This window comes from Epinephelus fuscoguttatus, linkage group LG16 (assembly GCF_011397635.1).
Source record: "Epinephelus fuscoguttatus linkage group LG16, E.fuscoguttatus.final_Chr_v1".
Classification (NCBI taxonomy): Eukaryota; Metazoa; Chordata; class Actinopteri; order Perciformes; family Serranidae; genus Epinephelus; species Epinephelus fuscoguttatus.
Genome location: NC_064767.1, coordinates 7,227,350 through 7,253,919, shown reverse-complemented (window position 1 = coordinate 7,253,919; position 26,570 = coordinate 7,227,350). Strand labels below are relative to the sequence as shown.

The 26,570-nt window shown below is 41.1% G+C and overlaps 1 protein-coding gene across 1 annotated transcript in view; it reads right to left on the bottom strand.

Annotated features, from left to right (window-relative positions):
- The window catches only part of arid5b (AT-rich interaction domain 5B), a 104,426-nt gene extending 94,265 nt beyond the window's left edge, over positions 1 to 10,161 (bottom strand). The window contains exons 1-2 of the mRNA XM_049599948.1: positions 10,042 to 10,161; positions 9,464 to 9,718 (exon numbers count right to left, since the gene is read on the bottom strand). Coding sequence (XP_049455905.1) covers positions 9,464 to 9,718; positions 10,042 to 10,062 — 276 coding nt within the window. The 5' untranslated portion in view covers positions 10,063 to 10,161. The remainder of the gene's footprint in view (positions 1 to 9,463; positions 9,719 to 10,041) is intronic.
- Positions 10,162 to 26,570: the final 16,409 nt, after the last annotated feature.

Below are 26,570 nucleotides of genomic sequence, written 5' to 3'. Positions count from 1 at the left end.
TGAAATATTTTCAGTCCAGTCCATTCGAAACAAAAATAATGTTCTGCCGCTGATGTATGAGTCAAACTGCAATACTGCGAGTAATTCAATAGCACACCAGAGCATACGGCACACAGCAACAGCAAAAACACACAGCCATTCCCTCTGTATCAATCAGCTGAATGACATGCTGCCTTGTGTGAGTGTCAACAGATCCTGTTTGGGGACTTGTTCGGCTTGAGAGCAAAACACAACAGGTGAGAGCAATTCAGCAGCTGTCAACACAGTCCAGAATATAATCAGTCTATGAACGGAGCCGCAACAGGCTACATTCATTTCTTTTTTTTCAACTTTACCAGCCAACTTCACACTGTCTGTGAAGTCTGTGGGCTGCTGTGTGATGCAGCATGCGCAGTCAGGAAGCTGAACACTGTGTTGTGGTTTGCACAAGTCATGATATTTGATTGAGTAATGTTGAAGCAGATACTGTAGAATTTAGAAATGTGCGTTTGTGTGTTTCCGTGGAAGAGGTTTCGGAGAACCAGTTATTGAGAAACCATCACAACAACTACATTGCGCCAGCCTGCTGTGCCACTACAATAAAAAACAGAAGAAAAGGCAAAACCAGGGCTGCGACCAGTGACTGCTGCATTATTGTATAATCTGTTGATTCAGTCCAGAGTCAGAAAACTTTATGTTCTTCACTTTATGTGTCCACATTTAAAGGCAAACTCAAAGCTTTTCTATTCTCCCAGGCTTTTGGTTAATTACTGTGTGTGTGAGTGCTCATATGGTTACACTTGTTTCCTGCATTTTCGCTTTTCTTTTGGTGGAGCAGGAGTTTCTTTTGATTTTGTTGATGGTGATAATTCATGCTTTAACTGTTTTCTTATATATGTTGATTATATGCTACCTACAAGTATAATGAAATGTGCTATATAAATAAAATCCCCATTGCCATATTACTTCTTTTTGTCCAACAAACAGTCGAAAATCAAAACATTTCAATTCACATTCATATAAAATGACAATCCTGCGTGGAGGCTGTGGCTCAGGAGATACAGCAGGTCATCCACTAATCGGACAATAGGGCTGCAGCTAACGATTCTTTTCATTGTCGACTGATCTGTCGATTATTTCTTTGATTAGTCAACTAATCATTTTATTGAAAAATGTGTTAAAATGTTGAAAAATGTCGGTCTGTCTCTCCCAAACCCCAAAATTATGTCATCTAATGTCTTGTTTCGTACTCACGCCAAAGAGTTTTAATTCACTGTCATGTGAGAGTGTGTAAAGCTGCCAATATGTGAACGTAAGAAGCTGCAATAAGAGTATTTTGGGGAACTTTTATAGTACTTTTCTATGAAAAATGACTCAAACCGATTAGTTGACTACTAAAATAGTCACCGATTATTTTAATAGTCGATTAGTCATTGATTAGTCGACTAATTGTCGCAGCCCTATCAGACAATCAGTGGCTTGATCCCTGACTTCTCCAGTGTGCATGTCAAAGTATCATTGTGCAAGAAACTGAACCCCAAATTGCTGTGAGTTGATGTTTAACTGATGAACAGGTGGTACAGTGTACAGCAGTCTTAGCCACCAGTGTATGAATGTACAAGTGAATGTGAGTGGTCGGAAAACTAGAAAGGAGCAACACAAATGCAAGTCCTTTTACCATTTATCAATAAAGTAGTTCACAATAAAGTAGAGATTGTTGATAAATTGTTAAAGCCACAAGTTGGGTTTTTTTTATCTAAAGTGACAATAATCGTCCAGTTGCGACTTGTCAAATGTTAATATTTGCTCCTTTTCTGAGCCCATTATTATAGTAAATTGAATATTTTGGGTTTTGGACTCTTGGTTGGGCAAAACAAGAAATTTAAAGGCGTCAACTTGGACTTTAACTACTGCATGACTTTGGCATTTTTACTTTTTTTTTTTTTTTTAATTTTTAAACCATGAATTTAGAAAATAACCTTTAGTTATAGTTAGGGCTGGGTATTAGCGTTCAATACACTCGACCTACCTACCTATCAACTGAAATAACCCAGAACCAAGAGGTATGAGGATCTGATTTGATAGAAGGGCAGATAGATAAAAAGACATGGAGTGGGAGAAAGAAAGGGATCGACATGCAGCTAAGGGTTGTGGGTCAAACTCAAGCCACTGCTAAGAGTGTTAGCCTCGACCCAGTGAGCTACAAGCACCCCGTCAAGTAATATCAAAATACTCCATTCAAACTACGTCTGCATTCGATCCTTTTTGTACTCCGATCTAAAGAATTATGACTATGTGTCTGATTTAATCACTGCAAGCGTTCTTCAATTTAAAGTGACGTGATTGTCCCTCTACTGCAGCAGCTACAGCCCATACAGTCTGTGCTGTGGTGAAGTCGAGTGCGGTGTATCCGACCAAGCTGGCTGCTCAGCGTGCCGAGATGCGACCAAAACTTTAAAAAGTATGGCCACGCTACACACCTGTGGTGTCTGATGGCATTTTTGGCCACTGAATGCTTCCAGTCACATGCTGGGCATCGAATCAAGTTCTCTCGTGGTGTCAGTATCACTTCGATGGTGATATTGGTCCTGGTATTGTTATTTTTTACAATACCCAGCTGGAGTTCAAGCCCTACATTGTCACTTTATAAATGATATACATCATTTTGTTCTGCAGTCTCTTTTTTCTCTCAATACTGTGAACCTCTGCACATGCCCTTGAAAATATTTTTGCACATCCCTGCCTGGCTCTTTCATTTTAAGCAGTGACATAGTGTACATTTATAAAATACTACTTTTTAAATGAATATTTTTTATTTATTTTTCACTCTATGTCTCTTGTCTCTGCACCAAAGCAAATTCCTTGTATGCAAAACCCTGCATGCCAAAAAAAACTGTTCTGTTAAATCAATTGATCGACTAATGTTTCCAGCACTAGACACAACACTCAATTAATCATTCCAGCAGCATTCATCAGCACTGCATCAGAATCTGAATCTGATTTATTACCAAGTGCGTTTCACACACAAGGAATTTGCTTTGATGTTTGCCGCATACATTAAACTTACAATAAACATATCGAGAGGAAATAATGAGGCAAAGTACCACAACAGTCGAGAATATAAATATAGAATATGAACATTACAATATAAATATGGAAAAGAGACTTCAGAAAATACTATAACATAACAAATTTGTACAATACAGCTGTTTCAGGGTGTGAAAGCTGCTCAGTTTGTGCAGGATGTGCAAAAATGATAATCAGAGGATGTGGAAGAGTTCACAGTGTAGTGAATAACGGATCATGGGTCTTCTACTTGGATTTTCAAGTTTCAAAGCTTTAGAAACCTGCTCCGCAGCCCATCCACACTGTCCTGTCATTCCCAGTTAGGCAGCTGATAGTTAAGCAAAGCGGCAGACACAGCCAGCAGGCCACTTGATAATATAGGTCAGAGGACTGGGAGCCTCCAGCCAAGAGGTGACACTGCACATCAGCAACATACCAAACAGCCTGGTGTCATTCCTGTGACACGTCCTACACAGATGCATTAAGAGCGTTTATACACTCTGAATCCTCCACTCAGCGTCTTAATGTGTTACCAGAATTTTACCTCGGGTATGTCAATAAATGCGCACACTCCCTAACTGCCTGTTTTATGATTGAGTTAAAATGCAAGGTGACACATTAACAGCTCAATGTTACATTCTGTCTCCGCTCTTCTATCAATAATTCATGTTATTACTGCAGCAGCATGATATCTCCAAAAACATTACGGAGTGAATTTATTGCTATGACTGCACATAATGGACTGAAAGTGGGGGGAAAAACAGACTTCTGCTGTGAAACTGTAGATAACTCTGTTCCAGCAACCCATGACTCCGGCAATCTCATTGAAATTAAACTCGCTAAAATCCATATCATTCAATTTATATGGATGCAGCGGTGTAAGGGTGGCAAAACAGCACATGAGGGACATTCCCGATTCTATATTCGGTGATCCAATTAGAAAACAATGCACCCTGAAATATTCCATATCGCTCTGAACAATCCCCTGCGAGAAATCCACGCCACTGTGCTCGAGCAGAGAGGGAGACATTCCTGACTGTCAGCGTTCTGCGGCGGAGCGTCTCATCGCTCGGACAGGACTTTCAGCTCGGGAGTCAAGGGGTACACGCTCCTAGTGGGTGGGTGTCTTTCTATACTGTGGGTACACTACACTGACACACACACACACAGCTCTCCTGTCATGCTGGGAAGGTTTCAGCCTGCTGCCTCAGAGAGGTCAGCGTTGGAATTCCTAAGGCCAAAGGAGATTAGTAATTGAGTAATGGACATGGTGACATGGACAATGAGGAGACAGAGAGGCAGAGGGAGAGAGCAGGAGAAGGAGAGGGAAAGAACGAGGGTATGAAACACAATATGAGTTCATTATCTATCTCCCCTCCCCATGACTGACCTTGGCTTCAGTGTCCCAAAACAAACTTATCTAGGAATTAAAAGGCAGCTCTGGAGAGTAAGCCAAGCACAATTGAATCAGAATATGTTTTTGAGACTGCCTGAAGACTAGAAAGAGTTCAAGGTGCAACGTTTAAAAGGTGAGAATTATTGAACATAATGTTCTGCCACTTAATGCATGCAGTTTATTCATATGCATAAAAGTTGCCGTAATATCTGCAGGGGTGCTGAACTCATCTTTTATTCACTGATTCCATTAAGAGATTGCTCTCACATGAGCCGCAGTGATGTATGAACTTAGCATTCTTTCCTGGGTTATAATGACAGAGAAAAATAGCGAGATAACAGGAGTTTTCAAAGGCTTTCGGAAAGTGGCCGAGGCATCCATCATGTAAGGTGACACCACAAAAAAAGCTGCGTCAGCTCCCCTTGAATCACAGCAGCTTTGTACTCTTGTATTTTAACAAATGCACACACAAGACAAAAAAACAAAAAACAAAAAACAGACGATTCCACACGCTCCATCTCAGAAACCACAGTTAAGAATGAGAGATAGTGGCTTGAGTATTAAGCAGGAGCTTCTCATCTGGGGCTGTATACCCCCTCAAAGGTTATAATAACGATCCACTGTAGCCGGGGGCACTGGAGTCATGCATCAAGGCAAATGTTTGCCTGTTCAAGTGGTTAGTCAATGACAAAGTGGAAAAAACCGAGCTAAAGAGCACCAAAAGTCTCTTGTGTGTTGACAAACCGGGCCGCTGCTGTAACATATCATTACTCAGGCTGCAGAGACACAAAACAGCTTGATGAGAAGAATCAGAAGATTGAGAAGGACGAGAATGACAACTGCTAAACCAACGGGAAATGTTAGTGGGTTCTCTTTTATAGCCTTTGAAGTCTGGGGTATTCAGTTTTAAAGGTTTTAAATTACACTATCCTAAAAAGCTGGTAATAATTTACATGCTATTTCAGCAATGGTGAGGAATTCACTGGAGGGCAGTGTTCTCAGTTAATGACTTGTTCTGCGGCAGGAGGCACACACACACACACACCAGCGTGCACGCCACACACACACACACGCTCAAAGCCCCCCCCCCACCTCTAAATTCCTGCCATTGTTGTGTGAATGGGGAGATTTGGTATAATGCACAGACTGACCAAGACAAGGCAGCAGTGTGGATGCTCTAAAAAAGATCACTGTAAAAAACAAAACAAAAAAATGCGCCATATCGCATTTACACTCGAGTCATTCAGCAGAACGACCTTATCCATCAAAATGCTGGTCGCATATCTAAGCCACTTACACTTAACTCAACTAGCATCCCAGATGCCTGAATTACCCATTCAGGGTTTTTCCCTTAGGAAAAATCAAAGAAGCAGCAAATGAATACAATCTAATTTCCCTACAAGCTGGCTTTCCAAGCACTGAAACACATGCATGGACTACTGCCATGTACTGAAGAAATGGCTCTGGACGCATGCCAAAGTGTTTTCCACAGCAATCAATACTGGCCTACTGCTGCAGTCCCCAGCCTGTCAGTGCATGTGTGTGTATGAATGTGTGTGTGTGTGTGCCAAAGCCTTGTCAGCTAGAGGGACAGAATAGAGGAGAAGAGAGGTCAGATGAAATCAGAGGTGATGATAATAGCACATTAATATAACATGATCCAGAAATATTCTCAGCGGTTGTGAATTCCCATTAAGAGCGCCTTGCTGTATTTGCACTAAAGTGGGATATATAGTATAAGATAAGCATAAGCAATTAACCGCCTGAAGCAGAGTATACAATAAGTGGGTGTTGTGTGAGTGTGTGAGTGTGTGAGTGTGTGTGTGTGTGTGTGTGTGTGTGTGTGCAGTAGGCTGTTATCTACGACAGCTCTCTCCTGAAATGTGGGGTCCAAAAACAGAAAGTATTACAGGCGGACGAGCGGTACCAGCAGGAGAGGCAGGCCATTTGGAGTGAGAAGAAAATAATGTGTCACTCAATGAGTTTTAAAACACATGTGACTGTTTAGTCAGTGGCAGTTTGCAGGGAGACAAATAGAGCGGAGGCCCCAATGGAGGGTTTGTCATAATGGGTGAGCAACTCGACACAAAGCCTGTTTAAAGAGCAAGCAGAGCTCAACTGGTGGGGGTAAACACCGCTTGTCAGGCTGAGATACAATGAAAAATAGAGCTTCCTCCACATATGGACTTAATAATTAACCCAGAATAAATAGATTAATAAATATTCGCCGGATCTGTTCATCAGCTATTCGGCAAACACAGGGGCGCAGAGAGCAGGGGGTTTATTCAATGAATCATTATTTCTATTTCCAGCCTGGATTTAAAGCTGGCTGCGTTTAAAAAGGAATTGACCTCCAACCCTGTGACAGAAGAAAAACAAGCACAGTAGGTCATGGGTTGGTTCCTCCTGTCACCGCACAGCACAGCAAAAACACGGCAAACACAGCGCAGGAGAGGCTGAGAGCAAACAAATACCTGAGAAATAACCAGGAAATTACATCATACCTCGGGCGCTGAGAACACAAGTGAATCAGTAATCCAATTCCAGCGAGCTAGTTCAATATAAGGCTGTTCTGATGTCTTGAAAAAGTTGTGCCTTTTGGTATTTGGAGGATATTGTGCTGCAGGCTTGAGATAATATCTGCCTACAAGATACTGTATGAGTCGTGATCTCACAGAGAAGAGGAGGACCGAAGCACCGGTTGCTTCTGTGTCAAATGTCTTCTGTTTTATGTTGTGTGAAGATATTCCAGAGTTAATCCAAGAATAAATGTCATGAGGCTCAGTGACACCGAGCTGTGGCTCTACCTCATGATGTGCTCTTTTAGTGCTTAAAACCTTGTGAAAATAGCACACTTCCTGAAAGCTGCAGTGTTATCAGGTTCATATCTGCGTGAGTCACTGGGCTAATTTGAACTCCTGATTTTCAGCCAGTCAATTACAGATTCACAGAGTAACTCTGCAGTCATTAATCTGTCTTTATACGCAACCAGAGTCCCAAAGAAAAATGACTAACGTGAGGTTTATAAACTCCACTTCCCACTGTGGCTAAAAATGAACTCCCCTCTCTGGTGTTTACGTTCCTTAAAAAACAAATAATCTTTCCACACACGCATCACTCAGGCGCAGAATTTTTTAACAGCCAGTGAGTTTTAATATCACAGCTTTTTGTGAGGCTGGTTCCTGTTTGTTTTCTGGATTATGGGCTGCATCTGTAAGCGCTCCTAGCTGACTCACGCAGTGCAGATTAGTGTTATGGGGCAAAGTCAGCGAGAATCTGAACGCGCTCAGTGAAGGTCATAAACTGACTTGAAGTTGTCAGGGCAATTTCCACTGTGTAATATACAGTAAGTAGTCCGATTTGCTGAGAGCAGGAGCTCTGACAAGCCCTTTAATTGAGGGTGGCCTGCAGGCACCTACATTGCACTTAAACATATCATCCTCAAATTATATTATTTGGTAGTCTGGTTTGTTCTATAATCAGACTGCAACTTCAAAGCAAGTGCATGTGTGTGTGTGTGTGTGTGTGCTATGCAGGACTGTGTGCTGTGATGCAAGTTGCTGCATAATTCATGCAGGGAAATAGCTTTTATTCCTCTTGTACTCTGTTATCAAATACACAAACTGCAGCAGATGCTTGGATCCTTCCCGTTGATTCTTTCTGATTTGCATTGGCGTCGCAGCCCTTGTGGTAGTTAATATAATATTTTCCAGATATACCCAATGGAGTGGAATGTAAGCACTTTGCAATGCAAATAAGTCTTTTGGTAAGGGGGCGGAGCTGACATGTCGTTGCGCAAGTGTGGCCTCAGAATCGGCGATGCATGCACTCAAAGTAATTACTAAATAATTGCAGCGTGTTAAAGGCTAAAGCGAGAGGGCTTCAGGAGATGATACCCGTTCATAGAAGAATTCTGCCACAAAGATGATAGCTTGTCTGAGCGGCAGCCCATAAATAGCCACCTTTCTCATGAAAGGGAAATGTGATAGCCACTCTATTACTCAAGAGGAAAGAATGTAAGTAAACCATCAGCGGAAGAGTCGAACACAAACACGGCTTTGTCCTTCACTATAAACAATATAACAGCAGCGGAGAATCATTTCCATCCAGCCGCAAGTGATCAAAAGCAGAGAGCAGTGATTAAAGTGCTGTTGTCGCTGCTTGAGGAATATCAGAGCGAAAACAACACATCATTTGTCTCTCAGCCGCTGAGAAAAACTCCCAATATCAGAGTAATGCCATTCAGCGCAGCGATGTAACCGGATCACAAGCGCCACATATGGCCACAGTCAATCATAACTATTGCTTTTCTGTGCCAGCAACAGCGTAACGTAACACAGAGGCGTTTTAAGTGCTCGCCCCGGAACGTGAGCTGACAATATCGCATTGTGGAGGATGGAAATGTCCACATGGAAAATTATGCAAAGCGCGGAGAAGAGTAGTTAAAACGTGTCAGCGCTGGCCGAGCTCTGCCACGCTTTATGACTCGCTCTGGCTCTTTCAACATCAGGAGGCATTACAAAATATCTAATAACTATCGTACACAGCGATCTGAGCCAGGTTGACCCCATGCATTCATTGCCGTTTCGCAATTTCCGCCCATATGTCAGTATTTGACACGCTTTACCAAGAAATGAAATGACAGAGCCTCGGCGCAGGATTCTTGCGGATTTTCCCCTTTCTAACACAATTAACCCCACAGAGCGCAGCGGCAGCCTTATTGAGCGCAGCTGGACAAGTGCACATTCAGCAGTTGACACCACAATAGACAAATAGGCTAAAGTAAAACTGGCGAACAAATACCGCTGTAGGTCAGTCCTTTAACAGCTCGGGTACATCAGTGTCAGTATTGATGCATGCGTTTATGAACGTCTGCCTCAGGAGACTAAACATCCCCTGCCAACTCTTAATGCAGTAAAGATGCTGGTTAATAAAAATGCTCGCGAACAAGGGAGAGAACAAACACGATTTAAAAAAACAGCAGTTATGCGTAATTATTCACCAGGCGATTAATATTCCTACCTCTCCATGGGCGACTGTCCGTCCCTGGGGAGTATCCTCGGGTAGAAAATAAAGTTTGGAGCTTGATAAAAGTTGCTTGCTTGTTCTTTCTTCCCAGAGCAGCTGAAGCTCCGCTATGCAAATAGGATCCTCCGGTTTACATCTGACGAAGAAAAAGTCTCCGAGAGACAGAATCCTCGGTTTGCCGTCCCGGTGAAATTTAAAGGCTTTATAGAATATATATGGTCCATGTAAACCGCAAGACGAGCCCACCCACTGTAGAGGAAAAACACAAATAGAGGAATTAATGAATGGCTTATTTGGTAAACAAATCGCAGCAAAGTGGACACAAACATTTCAAACATCCCCTGCGTAATTACGCACGGTTGGCAAAACACCACATTAGGATAGCTCAGTTTTCTGCACACAATTAGTATCATGTAACTATTTTTAGATGTTCAACATATGACACAGATGTGGTCATGCTAAATGCAATGTGTCAAACTTTTGTGGATCAGGCACGTGAGGACAGTTTAGAGTCGGTGGCGATTAGCGCAATGCGAAAATAAAATAAATAGACGGTTGATAACAAACGTTACCTTCAGTGAGTTCGGCTCCATCTCGACGTTATGAATTGATTAAACTCAACACGCTCTCCAAACTTGCAGGCTTGAATGGATTGCCGAAGGTCCTGCAAGGTGCATATTTCTGTAGAGTTTAAAACATCGTGTAATAGTCCATAAAGGGTCGTGGAAAAATATGTTTCGCGGTGAGTGCACTGGATTAAATGTTTTATAAATCTGCGTATTTATTTATGTTCGTAAATCCATGACTGTGGTTTTTGGCGAATTTATATTACGCGCAATCACGTGTTTAGACAAAATATTAACATGTAATCATTAATATATATAAAATATTCAACCATAAATAGATAGAAGTTGTATTTAAAGATACAAAATACCGTTTTCGTGGAATTATCTGCGCCTAAAAGATGAATCTGCGCCAAAATTCCGCGTTAATAGGCTTTTCCGAGACCGTGCGCCTTCCAGGACTTCTGTAAAAGACGTTCACTATGAAAGCACATTTCTCACAGTAATGACACTGAGGCGCTTGCTGTGGATGCCTTCAAGAAACAATGTTACATGAAAGTTAATAGGGCTATCAAATGATTCCTCAAAAGGCAATGCGGGACCTGCGAGGTGCCGGCTGCGCTTTGAGCGGAACTTGCTATGCGTTATGGCACAGGCGCGCAGGGCTGGCGTTAATGCTGAAAATAATAATGGCCTTTATATATTTTTTTTCTGAGGCGAGCATGAAAAGACAAAATTGGCCGAGTTAGAAAGCGGGGCGTCACGAGACAGAATCCACGAGGCGGTCCATTATCCAGACATAAATCATGTTAAAACGCCGCGCTGACCTTGTGAAGACAGCGGGATATATTTGACACGGGTTAACACATTTGCACGATCAAAGCCTCTTATATAATTATGTTGATGAATGTTACCATAAACTCCGAGACATTACAAAAGGTATTATAGAAAACCAATATCAAACTATGAATTATTAAATACAAATGTGATATTTACGCGAAGTTACACAAACTTCTCGGTTTCTATTTACATCTGTGGACTCATTGTCCTTTCAGTCTCCGCTGCTGAATGTGTCAGCTGCATTTTATCGGCTGCCTGGAATTATTAATGTGCACACAAGTACCGGCTCAGTCCACAGCGCTGTGCTGTTTCTCCACTGCCACCATCCACCCTTTGCCCTGCATTTATCCACCACTCAGATCACAGAGCATGCAACAGCGACATAGGCCTACTTCTGACACCAGCTATTTCAAGTGCACTATTACGCAATGCGCTTTTTTTCCTGAAATGACGGGCAGAGTATACAGGCGCATTGATTCACATCCAGTAAAGTGTTTTTCTGTCTGCCAGACGGACATGTTTTCTTTTCTGCTTGTTCTGCTGCTGCTGTGAATGGCTGTCTGAGTTACCTTGAAGACAAACAGAGCCGCCAAGTCTTATAGATAATAACTTTTACCTATTATATCGAAGGGGTTCAATAAATCATAATATAATATGGAACATGATCATAATTTAAGTCCTCTAAATTGCACCAGCTGAGTTTCTCTTCACTGTCCTCTATTCAAAGCAGCAGCAGAACATGATGTATTAATACTAAAATAGCTGAGGCAATGTTCTGTGACACTCAGATATTTTAAGTACCAGTTTAGTGCATCAGTTCAAAGTAAAAAAAAGTTGGATCACACAGAGGCTCATTGTCTTACATGTGGCTGCAGCAGTGTTTGGGATCCTGCAGTGAATCTAATATAAACCACGGCTCTTAGTGTTATCTTTCCTGATTTCTCTCCCAGCCATTTCAGTGGCTGAATCAATGGGGTTGCATTGTTAATGGCAGCCACTATAATGAAGTCTCTGGTTAATCAATGGCACCACTAGAGCTCTTATCTGGCAATTGCAAGTGTTTGCTTGTCAACAGCCAGAGCCCAGCGGCGACTGCAACGCTGTGATGCAGATATTGATGTGAAGGGAGCCTCATGTTGGGAAAGGTATTGGACAAATGGGATAATATGATGTGAATATATATGAGGGGGAATCTTAAACCTGAGCAGTAGCTCGCGCTGCACATTGCACATGTTCGGTATAAAAATCTGAATTTACAATCTGCTTCTGCTTCTCTTTATCTCAACATGTCTTTGTGATCAGATAAGATTTAATAAAAGGAAATCAATGAGATACGGTTGCGTGGTTTAACCTTGTGAGTGAACTTGAGACATGAAAAGAATGAATGACATGAATAAGAATCCCAAACATGTTCTACATTATTCTAGAAACAAATTTGAGGAATACAGTGTAAGCCACATTGAACAGTTAAACATTACTTCAAGGCAGACATCCTCTTAAAGGGACAGTTCTCCTCTGTAATGGAGGCCAGGGGCTCCATTACCTTATAAATGGGTCACTGGCATCTATGTGGGATGACTGACAACAGTAGGTCGCACACATCATCATTTACTTAGTTAAACATTTGGTAGCCGCCTTTGCTGGGGTAGATCCAGCAGGTGGTTGAGGAAGCACAGAGGGACAGGCCATCCTGCCTGTGTTAAAAGAATCAGTCAGTTTAGGGCATATTTTGTGTTTTCCTTTAGAAATCAGAATCCGAGGGGAAATTATGATTTGTAATAGTCGCTCTGATGTAAAGAATAGAGAATTCTAAGTAGTAGGTGTATGAAACTTTAACTACAATATATACAACAATAGAATAAAACAAGGAGAATAACACTAAGCATAATATGTACAGGTAGGTGCATAATATGTTGAATAAATGTAAAGGTCAAGTGAGTAGGATTTAGCAGGATATACTGACATACATGGAATATAATGGGGGTTTTTTTAATTGTATAATCTCCTAAAAATAATAATGCTTGTGTTTTTATTACCTAGGAATGAGACGTTTATCTACACATGGAGCAGGTCTGTGAAAATTGAGACGCCATGTTTGCACAGTAGTCCAAATTAGACAAATCAAATACTACTTCTATACCGGGTGATTTGCATTGGCCACCGTAATTTGCAGCCTTTCTGCAACAGGTATTGTCAGAAAGCCAGATTTCTTTAAACGTCAAACTGCTTTATTTTGTGTTTTTGCTGGTTTAAATCACCTGCTGTGATTGTTCTGAAGAGAACACCTCTGTAGATATTCCGGCTCTTCCTGAACACTGAAGTAACCCAAGCAGAGTTCACGCTTGCCACACGGGAAAAGTTTCAGCTGGTCGCAGTTTGCAATCCTCACCACTAGACGGCACTAAATCCTTTGAATTATACACACTGCTACTTTAAATGGTTCACTGGGATCTATGTGGGTTCATTAACTTCGGTCGCACACATATTGGTTGTCATTTTTTACTTAGTTAAACATTTGGTAACTTTCTTCGTTGGAGTAGATCCAGAGTGTGGTTGAGGAAGCACAGAGGGACTAGCCATCCTGCCTGTGTAAAAAGAAAATTAATCAGTAGTAGCCACAGTTACTTTGTGTTTTCTTATGTGTCACATATAGTTGTTAATTAACTCAAACAGAAGTCAAACAACAGCAGAACTCACCTCTTCCTGGTTGTCTCCACAGCAGGGGGCAAAAGAGTGAAACAGGCCAAAGCACCTGCTTAAAAGCTCCAGGATCAAACCATTATGATGAAGAGGGGGAGTAGATGTACAAACAGTGCTTATTTATGTGATTATTTTGAGTGTATATGTTACTGATTTATTGATATTAGGAATCTATATTTATGTAAATATTCATTCTTTGTACTCTATTGTTGGGACCATGTTGGTTTTGTGTAAATATGTATTATGTCACATGGTGGCGGTGCCACTGAAATGGTCTTGTCCACCTTGTCTACCTGCAGTCGGGGAGGGTATATGAGGCAACTAGTTGCTTTTACAGAAAGTTGAGGTTTATTATAAGAAAATATAACTTCTTCAGGAAGATTTAGATATTGTTAGTTAGTGTTTTTTTTGTTTGTTTGATTCAGATTTGATCGTTTCTTTTGACTAAAGTCATTATGTACACTCTGGTACAACCTTTATGTTGGTTTGTAGCCACCCAGTAAAACTAAAAGGATGTAGGGTGCATTCCAAATCATACACTTTTTCTTTTTACTTTTAGTAGCCACTGCAGCTGACCTTAAAAAGTACGTGCTGGTACATGCAGTACGCACACAATCAGGACGTACTACTTCCTCATAACTTAATGCCTGAACCATGACCCTCTTACTCATACTGTATATCCGTCACCATGGAGATAAAACAAAATGTGTTTACAATAAGCAATGACTGCATACATTGTAGTTTCGAACATATTGTATTCAAGATAGTAAAATTACATTTCTCTGTCACTTTATACTTATGTGCTTTTGTTGTTGGTTATATTTATGATTATTTTATTCAATTAAACAATTGATTTCCTGTTATTACTAATCGACTGGTCATCAATCACCTGAATACACTGTCATCCATCATTGTGACTTCTGACAGTCGATGTTATGTATCTCTCGCTGCAGAGGATTGTGGGTCAGAATAGCCAGAAAAGCATGCTGGCTTGCAAACTGCAAAATCCCACTGGATGTAGTAGAACATCCTGGGATTTTTGGCACACTGCATTTTACATACTATGTATTGGGGCATACTAAACTCTTTTTCTGACCTCAGGCCGACATCTCCAACACCCTGCAACTAACGCCAAAACAATCTAGACTGATAAACAGCGCAACAGGTCAGAGGAAAGATATGTAAGTTTGACTTTAGGTGAACTGTCCCTTTGAGTAGATCTGAAAGTAGCCAGCCTGGTATGTGGGTTGTGAATCACTCTCTTCAGACTCAGTTTACGTTCTCAAGCTGGTTTTTTTTTCCCACTTTTGCAGTCGCTGCTTGCCAGTTTGTTTATCAGGCATTTTGCTGAATGGCTGAGTGAAATCAGATCACTCACTTGATGAATATTCTTTGTTTCGTTTTCAATAGACACAAATCTACTCCTGCCGTTACTAATGTGCTGTTGACTGCATGAGTGAACAAAGAGGCCTGAAAAATCCTCACAAATGAAGAAACTAAAAGGGCCTTCTTAAGGGAAATATGAGAGGAAAAACTGGATAAATATGTCCTTATTTGTTGCCTACAGCAGGAACATACAGTGAGTGTATAAGTGGTAAAACGTTAGTACTTCTCAGCACAGGTGTTCTACATTGTACAAAATGAGGCAGCCTCAGCAGGGAGCTGCAAATGAGTTTGGAAAGTCACCTCAAAATGGAGAGCTGGGTTACAGTTTCAACCACAGCAAAGCAATACAAAAGCCATTAAAAAGAGAATCTCCCAACATAACTCTGACCATATGTTGACATGTCATAATGATGAATATGAATGTTGCTGAGAACGGCTTAAAAACAACATTGAGTATTTAACCACCACAGGTAAGAAATCAGCCCACAGAGAGCTGCGGAGATAAATCTAAATCAACCCTTTGATGGTTCAACCTGGAAGAAAGCGGTGAGAAATGATTTATATGCATCTTGTAGTTCCTTTGAGCAGTGCAACACTGAAAACAGTTTACCACACAGTTCTGTAGTCAGGCCGATGAGCCTCGGTCTAAACAGTAGACATGTTCATTCATTTATTAACAATCTGTCCCATTAAAATCAGAGGAGACCATAACATCAGATGGTGTGGCCATGAAGGCTTTGGCTGTGTCCGAGCAGTAGGAGACATCACTACCAGGCGGGGATGTGGCGTGCAGAGCAGGCCGCTGTGTTTGTGTAGTTAAAGTACTCCCAGTTTTGGGTTGTGAAGGCATTTTGGTCGGCAAGAAAGTTAAAAGTTTTGGGCAAAAGCTAAGTGCAAGAAGTGCCTGTAGAAGGATTGTTATAGATTATTGTAGGAGCCCAGAGAGTCGTGTCTTACTCAAGAAATCAAAGTATTCACTGTGTGGACACAGACGCTGCACTGCACCCAGTGATCAGTGTGGATAGTATCTTCAACTGTTAAAGTGCGATATTATCAATATTTTTAAATTAATAAGTCACATGACCACTCCGACAGGGGTCGCGACTCTGCACAAATATGGCGAGGCAAAAACACCACGTAGACAAAGCTGGGGTTGGGGCTTCACTTTCACTTTCGCTGGTGATAGTGTTCACAAACCAAAAACTATAAATTCTGTGCAGTGTACCTTTAAAGGTTCTGTATGTCACTCTGGAGAAAAATAGTTGACTGTGGAGTGTCGCTTTGTGTTGGTGCTTCAATCCAGCTACCACCCCAAACTGTGAGTATTTGACGCCCTGAGAATGAGACTCAACAATCAGCTGTCTTTCTTCAGACTTAGATACTGGCTCAGCAAAAATATTCTGATTTATTCAACACAGTTTTGAGTTTTCCATTGAGACTGGAGTGGAACAATGTTAGATGGGTCCAGTTTTATATGTTTATATATCATCAGAAAACTTAAATTTCTATGGTTTTATTTAGTTTTGTACCATTAAGGGACAGTTGTACATCAGTATGGAAATATACAGGTTTTCAACTTCCCCCCTAGCATTTACAATACAATACAACGCAATACAATACGACATGACACGACATGACCGGCATGATGCGATATGATACAATATACTTTATTGTTTCCTACAATCTGCTTCTACACAAGTATTGCAGCCTTACAATAATAGTCCAGAAGACATGAAAAGCATACACCATAAAAACATAAAACACATACTATACCTAACAGTATTGCACATCAGCCATTTATGCATCTGTGTAACTGGGGATAGCTAACGATGGCTACCGAGTAAAACGAAACCGCCATCCTCCTCCTGTTTCGGTTGTGCAATGGTTGACAGACTTCCTTTGTGCCATAAATCAAGCCTTCATTTTACCGTTAGTTCGTACATCATCATGTCTATATGCAGATGGTGTCATTATTCTATAGCCATCACACTGTGCAATCAACATTAACATCATAATGATAAGTTAAAACAAAAAAACTGTCTCCACTTTAAATGACAAAGGCGTTACCTAATTCTGCTCAGTGAGCCTGGGAATATTTTTGGGCCTAACACACTAAAACCAAGCGCTAGAGACGTCTTAATCAAGCTGTCTTAAGTAAAACAATTTGGAGGGAGAAGTACTGCCACTCATGTAAAAATAGTAATACCACATTGTAAAAACGTATTTGTCATATATATATTTTGAACTACTTCTACTTATTTACATGGCCTCTATTTCCTCATGTATTTCTCTGTCTCATTGTGATATCAGGATCTGCATGTGTAGCGGCACTGCCAGGCATTATGAAAATCTACAGATGACTAAAGCAAGAAAGCTTGTGAGAAATTAGGGCAACACACTCCATCCCTTCCTCATTCCACATGCACAATTGCATTACCCAGTGGATATCCATCTATCATCAGTGGAAAGCCCCGGGACATTAAAAATCCATCAAGTAAATTTGTCCACACAGAACACGTTTCAATAGTAACTTTACACCTGAGTCTTTGTGCTGCTGTAATCACATGACAATGGCCCCCGTCTGCAGCGTGACTTTAGGAAAGGTAACAGGAGATGTGAGTGATGTTGCCGGGGCTAATTTTAGCCTCTTAGGCTCATTATAACGTGGTGTTACATTTCTCTCCATTCAATCACATGTGAGTCCACCTACAGCGGACAGCACATGAGCAAGGAATCCAATTAGTTTAGTGAAAGCATCGCTTTTAATCAGGACTTAAGTTTGATATGTTCATCTGGAGGCTATTTGAGATGATTTCTGTGTGTATTAGCAGGTGTCAGCCGCTGCGCTGTTGGCTGAATATTAACTGACTGAGCTCATAAATATCTGTGATGCAGTGATATCTTCAGAACATCAAAGGAGTTACCACATGCAGTGAACTGTGTGGATTATTACTGTTCACAGCAGAATAGAAAGCCTCTTAAAAAAAAGAAAAGGGAGACCGGGGAGGGTTGTAACATTTTTGACATTTCTGTCTGTATCTTCAAGCTCTTTTAAGCTAGTGCGTTCAAAATGTGATACAAACTAGTTGTATGTGTCGGTTGTTAAATGTCATAGCTGCTCTGTCTGCAAAACAAACAGAAAATGTGTGGTTTGGTCTCAAACACAGGGAGTGATATTTTACATTTCACCCAATATCCGGGGATGAAATGTAGAGTTATGGCAAAAACGACACTTTAATTCAACACTTAAATGACTTTTAAACATAATTGGTGTGTGTGTGTGTGTGTTTCGGGGCGTTTGTGAAAGTCCGTGTCTTTGTTGAGTTTGCTTACTTGGCTGGAGATCATGTTGTAGGGCTGCGACAAAGTCCCTTCATTCAGCGCCTTTGCATTTCTATGTAGAACCAAACATCGGCAGCATCATACCACTCCAGTGTGGGCTTTTAGACAGCATACCGGCATCACGGAAGCAAAAGAGGTGCAACATTTAACATGTTAAAACAACAGCATTGGCCTCTAGTGTGACGTAACATGCGTGTCGGCAGCACTTTCTTAACAATAACATGGAAATGACAGTCATTTTATTATACTTTTAAGGATATTTTTTGAGGATTTTTTGCCTTTATTTGATCGGAAAAGTATAGCATGAAAGGGGCGGAGAGAGCAAGGATGACATGCAGCAAAGAGCCGTGGGTTGAAATCGAATCCGCAGCCACCGTGGCAAGGTTGCAGCCTTTGTCAGGTTGCGCCTTCTCAACCAGGCGAGGTAGTGGGACAATCTTTTTCTATCCCTGTTATATGGCAGCTGATTTCGCCCTCTGCTCGGAGCTCCCGAACCTCATTGTTTTCCCAATTTGTGGACATTTTCAGCCACTGTTCTTCTTTGAGTTAGCCACTAACTGCTGCCAGCTGGTTTTAAGTCTTCGCACACATAGCATGTGTCAAAACATCACACCCGTCCTGCCCAGGCTCCCATCCTGCTGGCTGTTCCTTTTACACAGACGTTCTGCAGTCATACTGTTTATACAGAACGGTGAGGCAGCATAATGACACGATGTCAGCGAATATCCTCAGTCATTCAGGTCATGGTCAGGTCATAAGTGCTATATCACAGGCAACTGGACTTGCTTGAGTATCTTGAAGACGTTTCGCCTCTCATCCAAGAGAAATCCAGTTGCCTACGATATATAGCACGTACCATAACCTTAAGCAGGTCGTGTAAAAGGGGCACTAAAATTTTGCTTGGGGTAGGTCTTTATATTTTTCATGTCGTTACAGCTAACCCAGACTCTTGTAGCTACGATTGAGTTTACCTAACAGCTAACAGGTGAAACATTAGCACTAATAACTTACATAGCCACATAATTAACATGATTTAAATTTGATGAATTTAACTACAAAGCAGGTAATGCTATCACCAAAATAACTGAAGTAAAAAAATCACCTTTTTACCCCCAAAACTTGGCGGTGTCTGCTACCTGTTGCTAATTCCTCACATGAGGATTAAGGACTGAACTGAGCATGTGCAGAGTAAATCAGGTGAGCTGTAGCTTGTTCCTGGCTGGAGAAAAAGAAGGTGTTGCAACTCTCCCAGGTCTCCCCTACATTTATGTCTTTGTGTTCCTATCTGATATAAGCCTTGTTTATCTGACCTATCATACTTCATTGTGTTTTATGCATAATTTATGCTTTCATCTGTTCAATTACAACATTCGACATTGAGGGCCCTCGTATCCAACAAACCAATTATTGTATCCATTCATGGCTGTTCCCGCTGATCACGCCTAATATCATATATTTATATGTATGTTAGGCGTAATAACATTGGTTGGCCCAGTCTGAATGACTGCCATGACAATGAACTAATTGCCTGCAAAACACAATTTCACATTCATGGGCCACTATTACAGCTGAATTGTTTGATAATGTCAAGTGAGTCATTTTATTAAGCGCCACACAAATGTAATCACGCAGCAGGGCAACGTGAATTCGAGTGTATACAAGTGTTAACATCACTATGGGTTTTAGGTTATTACTGCCGCAGCAAATGTAAATTTGCCTCATTGATGGAGAGTGCTCAGCTGAATCAGAAATGTGCAAACCACAAACAAAATAGGCTGCTTCATTCCCCTGCCATCTGCATACACATCAGGACAAACACACACACGCGCGCACACACACACACACACAAAGTCGCATTTTATATCTCCCCATCTGAAACCGGGATTAGAACCATGAATAATGTATTTATGTAAATGTCTGATGGGTATAACTATAAAAGATGAGAGTGATTGAAAAGGCATTTTGTTAGATTGAGTTACTGCCTGTGAGTTATGGATGTTTTCAGTGCACAGAGAGAAGCACACAACACTGAATAAAAAATAAAAAAAAGCAGTATTTTTGAAGCAAAGAGGTCATGGTGTCACTTCTACATCTGAGGAATACATTAATACAGAACCTGATCTCAGCATTTGCTCTGCGCATTTCAAACATCAGTCAGGTTATTACACCCAGTGGTCAAACTATCATTGACTATGAAGTCGCTGAGGACAGTGACCTCAGCGTTTACCATCTGTGTAATGCATCACCGACTGCCTTCTCTGTCAAACACTGAATTGTTATAAAATGGCTATAAATGTCAGCAGACATCCATGATCAGATTATTCACTGGTGCATGTCACCCTCCCATCTGTGCTGCTGAGAGTACTGCATTATGTACATGTCAAATAAGCGCGTTTGTGTGTGTAAAGCAATTACAATGCAGCCGTTTTCCAGATTTGTCATAATGTATTCTATCTGAATAACAGCGCTAGTCGTCATGTGTGCAACACTGCTGTAATCTGTGTAATCCCTGTGATGTATCTGCAAATCAGGACGCAGCAATCAGCCCATTCAACAATGGAGACGACGGATATGTTTTTGAAATATGAGTGACAACTGCTGAATTGTTCCGCGCAGGAGAAGAAATACAGTATTTTGTTCGGAGCTCAGCGCCTGAGCACACATATTAAAGAGAGGGAGAGGGAAAAAACTCTCAGCATTAATAATTTATCTCATTTTATAAGGCAATTTAGCAGTCACTTGAAGTTGCTATGGTGACAGGGGGGTATTTTGAGACAACTAATGACCTATGCAAAACCCACTCACTGTAAACTTCACTCAAGCTAAATGAGATTGCTGTCTGTGCTGTGTGTGATACATGGCTGAGAACTTAATCCCCACGCTATGCTTGGCCTTTTTCTGCACAGGACAAATTAAGGTTCTTAATATCAATGTAAAACATCTGTGGGCTGTTTATTGTACAGGGAATATGAGCCAAGTAGCAACCAGGGGCCAGCACCGCGCTGCATAATAGTCTTTTGTTTTGATTGCTAATGCAGAACTCATAACAGTTGTCAGGTTCAGGTCAGAAAAAAGGAATCCAGCAGGCGAAAGGAAAATGAATACTCATGATATGGTTTGAATGTAACTCAATATGTTTCACACTAAATCCCCTTCAATATCTCTTTATTTTTCGGCTTACGTCAAAGATTCCACATTGGAAAAGCTTTGAAGACTCGCTCTGTTCTGAGGCGAATCATATTTGTCCAATAACTGCTTGGCCTGTTGCAGCTGTCGGGGCTGAGACAGAATGAGTCATGTGTTACCCATTTAAGTCCAATTTCTCCCATGCAAATGCCTGACATGTGTGACTCTGCAGGGCCCTGAGCTGAAACAGTATTTTTGAAGCGAGGAGCAGAGAATCAAGGCCAGGGCTGTGTGACCATTTAGCCACCTGCTTCACCCGTGACCTGTACTGTTTAAAGAAAGTTTATATTTGGGGGGAAACAATCCACTCGTGTTGTTTCTGACATGGCTCTAAAGCAGGCGCAGCTGCCATGAAATTAAATGAATAAACAAAGGAGGAATGGATTCTGTGGTTTCTCCTTACAAGGAGCTCTCTTTTGGAAAATATGAGTTATATCCACTGAGCTGTGGTAACCGTGTGAAAACATTTCTCAGGCCTAAAAATAGACTGACACACACAAGGAGCAATGGCTGCTAATTTTAATAACACTTCTTCAGTCTACTCCCCCTCCTTTTTTTTTTTAACATGTTGTTCAGGTTGAGTAAAGGGGCAACTCTGAAAGCTGCTCAGCTCCATCTGGAAGCTGTGGTGTTCAGCGCCACCTGTTGGGCTACAGCAGTAATCACATGGAGCTGATGGCAGCTGTATTTAACAGGATTACAAAGGGTAATTTACAGTGTAACATTATAGCCCAGTTATTAATTAAGCAGCCTTCAGAGAGGTGAAGCTGTTAGTCACAAACTACTGATAAAAGCTGCACTGTGGCTTTTACATAACAAAGTGCACGTTCAAGTGCTGGAAAGTAACTTTAAAGTACATTTACTTGACTCAGTGGTGTAAGGTAGTTAGGATGGGCCCCAGTGCACACTAGCTGTGGATGTTTGGAAGTTTCAAGCGTAAATATATTTTACCAACAGTGTGTCTTACTGCTGCTTTTATGTCACATCAACATGCAGATGTGCTCACTTTGTCTTGAGAGATTTTGCACCTAAACTAGTTGCTGTAAATCACATCGTCTCGTCACATGATGAAACAGAGACTTGATATTGGACAACATCAACATACATGTCGGAAATAGGAAATTACTAGTTTAACTACATTTTTTTTTTAGAGTTAAATTATGTATTTTTTATAATTCATATAGAATAAACATATAATTTTGATTTGCCTTTTTGAGGGCACAAATAGAAAATCGCACCATTTTGATTTAACATAAGTTCTTCTTTGAACATATTTCCAGGTGGCAGTTGGACCCCTCTGTCCCACGGGCCCCGATCTATTTACACCCCTGACTCAAGTACTATACAATTTATGGACATTTAGGTACTTGTACTTTACTTGAGTGTTTCTATTTTCTGCTCCTTTACACTTCTACTCTATTACATTTCAAGATTATTTTTTCGGGCTTTTGCTTTTAATGCACAGGACAGAGTGAAACGGGGTGAGTGAGAGAGAACGGGGGGTGACATGCAGCAAATGGTTGCAAGCCGGAGTCGAGCCTGCGACCGCTGCAGTGAGGCATCGCCTCTGTACATGGGGCGCCGGCACTATCCACTACGCTACCGACGCCCCCTCTATTACATTTCAGAAGAAAATATTGTACTTTTTACTTCAGTACATTTATCTGATAACTTCAGCGACTTTGCAGATTTAAATAAGACAAAATATAATTAACAAATTAGACTATCACTCCAAGAGATGTCATAGCATGGAACATGTACATACCAAATTTTGTTTCTCTAGATGCAAGTTAAAGTTGGGGGCCTTCATTTTGAAAACCGTTGGGGGGCACTATTGAGCCAATTTGCCATGTCCAGACTTAAAACCCATATCAGATATCTATTTTCACAACTTCTGACATGTGTGCAAAGTTTCATAGGTTTTCAAGCATCCCAAAAATGTGCTCAAAGACTACAAATAAAAGTCAGAATTATAATAATTCCTTCAATTTCAACAGGGTCCTCGTGACCGCCTGCGGCCGGTGCTCAGGCCCTAACAAATTATGAGTTGTTATTATAGTTTAAGATAACACTTTATAGATCCTAAGGGCAGGGGCCCCATGACAAAAAAATCACATTGGGCCCCCCGTGCAGCTGTTGTCCCCACATCTCTAGGACCCAACTGACCCATTAAAGCTTTACATAACTCTGACTTTAAAGGCTTGCAACTGTCTTGCTTCTTGTAGTTCAATACTACCAGTACAATATTTACTGCTAGTGAGTCGTACATGCAACAGTCTGCATACAGTATGCAATTCACTATTTGATACAAGATTAAAAGCTGCCATAAAAAATGTGCTAAAGGCCATCTTTAACAGTCTAAATGTAATTTTTATTGTAAAATCCTAAAATGGAAAGTTCTCTTAACATTAATGAAAGACTTAGAAAAATAATTTAACTTTTCAATCAAAATAAATTAAGATCATCATCTCAAAATAATGAAAACAGCAGATTTTTGATAAGTCTGTATCTATAGGTGTCATTTAACGGCCATAATTCAATCTAAATGAAAGCATCTAACTGGATTATTTTAATATTGCCTGTAACTGTAATACAGGCTGAGTTAGGCTACTTAATGTTCCCGACTGTCCAGCATCGAGTACAGACAGGTGTAGGCTGTTTTTGTTTCATAATAATCATTATATGGGAAAATAATTTGTTTGAATTTCTGTCATTAAAAAATATTTCATTTTTTGCAATGGTAAAAAAGAGCAAGAGAGAGAGAGACATTGCCACAGACTCCCTGTGATGATGCTAACTGACACGTGTTGCTCACCTTCTTCACCGGGACGGGGAGGGGTAAAGTTATGGCAGACAGGGCTGCTGCTTCTGACTCATCTGTTGTTGAGTCTGGTAAAAGGGGCACGGACAACTGATTTAATATGAATATCTTGCTAAACATTTACCTGCCCTGATTAAATGTAGGTTAAAAAGGAGTGAAGTGTAGGCTAACACTAGTCTGTAGCTAGCTTGTAGCTTATTTCACTATGGACATTAAGCTAACAGGTTCATTTCTACCACTCACACACTATAGGCTACCCACCTTTCTTGGAGAAACACTGGCTCACATATTGACACCCTTTCTTTTGCCTCTCCTCTCTCTCCTTTCTCTCTTTCCTTTTGTGAAAACAGGATTTTCTTTTAGTACTAGCCTAGGTAGCATGATGATGACTGTAGTGTTCTAGCGCAGCTGCTGACTGCTACGAGGTACCGTCACCGTCAGTGTGCTCAGGCAGGACCAAACCATTTCATGCAGATACAGGGGGGTGGTCAGTCAATATGGATGTTCACTTTTTGGTCAATGGGGATATTTAACTTTTACTGCCAATAACAAGTAAAAACAAAGAGATTATTAACTATATTACTATAGTTGAAAAAAAAATTCTTAATGATGATGGTTTAATAATTTTATATTGATTTTACCTATTTTGGGGCCCCTGTCAGTCAGGGGCCCTTGGAATTGTCCTAACTTTCCCCCCCTATATGGTGCCTCTGCCTAAAGCCTAGTTCACATTTCACGCTGATTTTGTGTCACAGAGACTATCGTAATCTTTTGAGTGTTCATACCTGGCGACGTGTGTTTCTGTCAGCAGGAGTCTCGCCAACTGCGTTACGACCTGTGTGTGCACAACACAAGATTTCTCCACCGAGCCCTCGCTGTCAGAGCCCCAGATAACGCGGAAAGGTCACCAAACTTGGAGACAACACATCGTAAAGGCATGGATATTCTTTATTATCCTGGGTCCAAACACTACACGCTCCCCCTGATCCTGTGGACGCTGCCATTGTTGTTGTTGCTTGCCGGTTTGTCAGTGTTGCCAGATCTTGGGAGAGAAACAAGCAACCAGGGCTATGGAATCAAGCCCAAAAGAGCGACTACCATGCATTTAAATAACTTATTAGATGGATATATATAGAGGAAGGTGACGTTTAGAGAGCAAGCCCAAATAAGTAACTCCACTTTAGAAACAAGCCCAAAGTCACAGCTAATAAGCGGACCTGGCAACCCTGCGGCTTGTCCTCCTCACATTTCTTCCCTCCTCCTGCGTGCTGGCGTGGGACGTATCCCGCCTCTCATTGGCTGATGCTCTTTGTCAGTCGTGTCAGACTTCTCCAGTTTTTTAGCATGCCAGATATCCAGTCCCAGTCGCACACGAGGGGGCGACTTGCTCGTAGGCTTGTTGACACATGAGGACTCGTCGTGGCAGACTGTCTGCCGATTCACCTCGGACCCAAGGTGGCTCTCAAGATCCTCTGCGACGTCAAAATCGCGGTGAAAATCGTGTAATGTGAACTAGGCTTAAGGGTAAATTCACAAGCAGCATTAAAATTAATTAAAATTAGCTTCATCTTCACTAATTGCAATACAGAAGTGATGTCCACATTAACACATTAATGATATTAATATAGTGTACATTATTTTGAAATGACCATTCTGTATACTTTTGCTTGTGGTACCTTAAGTACATTTTGACGCTGACACTTTTGCACTTTTACTTAAGTAACATTTTGAATGCATGACTTTTGATTGACAGAGTATTTCTACACTGTGGTATTATCACTTCTTTCACCACTGGGGGCAAGATATTATGACTGCCCTGGGAGGTTGGGTTGCAGGAGGTGTGGTTTGAAAATGCCCCTTCATTGTTAATTTGGTGATTACAGCCCTGATCTGGGTATTTATTCCACCACCGAGGGCAAATTGCAGCTTGAAATACAACCTGAAATATTTCTAATATCCTGCAGATGCCTGGTGGGCTTTTAATGGAACAATTTAGATACTTTAAACTTGAGTGTTTCTGCTTTAATTTTCTTCTCATCGGGGGTAAACAGTCTCTTTAAACATCTGTTCAGGCATGCAGCGTCTAAACTGTCAGCTGAAACCTAACAAATGAAAATCTCTGAGGGTTAGCAGATTTGTCAGGCAGGAAGAATGAACAAATCTATTGGACCACAGTGGAAACTCAAGGCCACATGAGCCTCAACAACAGGAGTGAGTTAAAGAAATATATACTGTAAGACGACAACAATTCAAAAACATATTC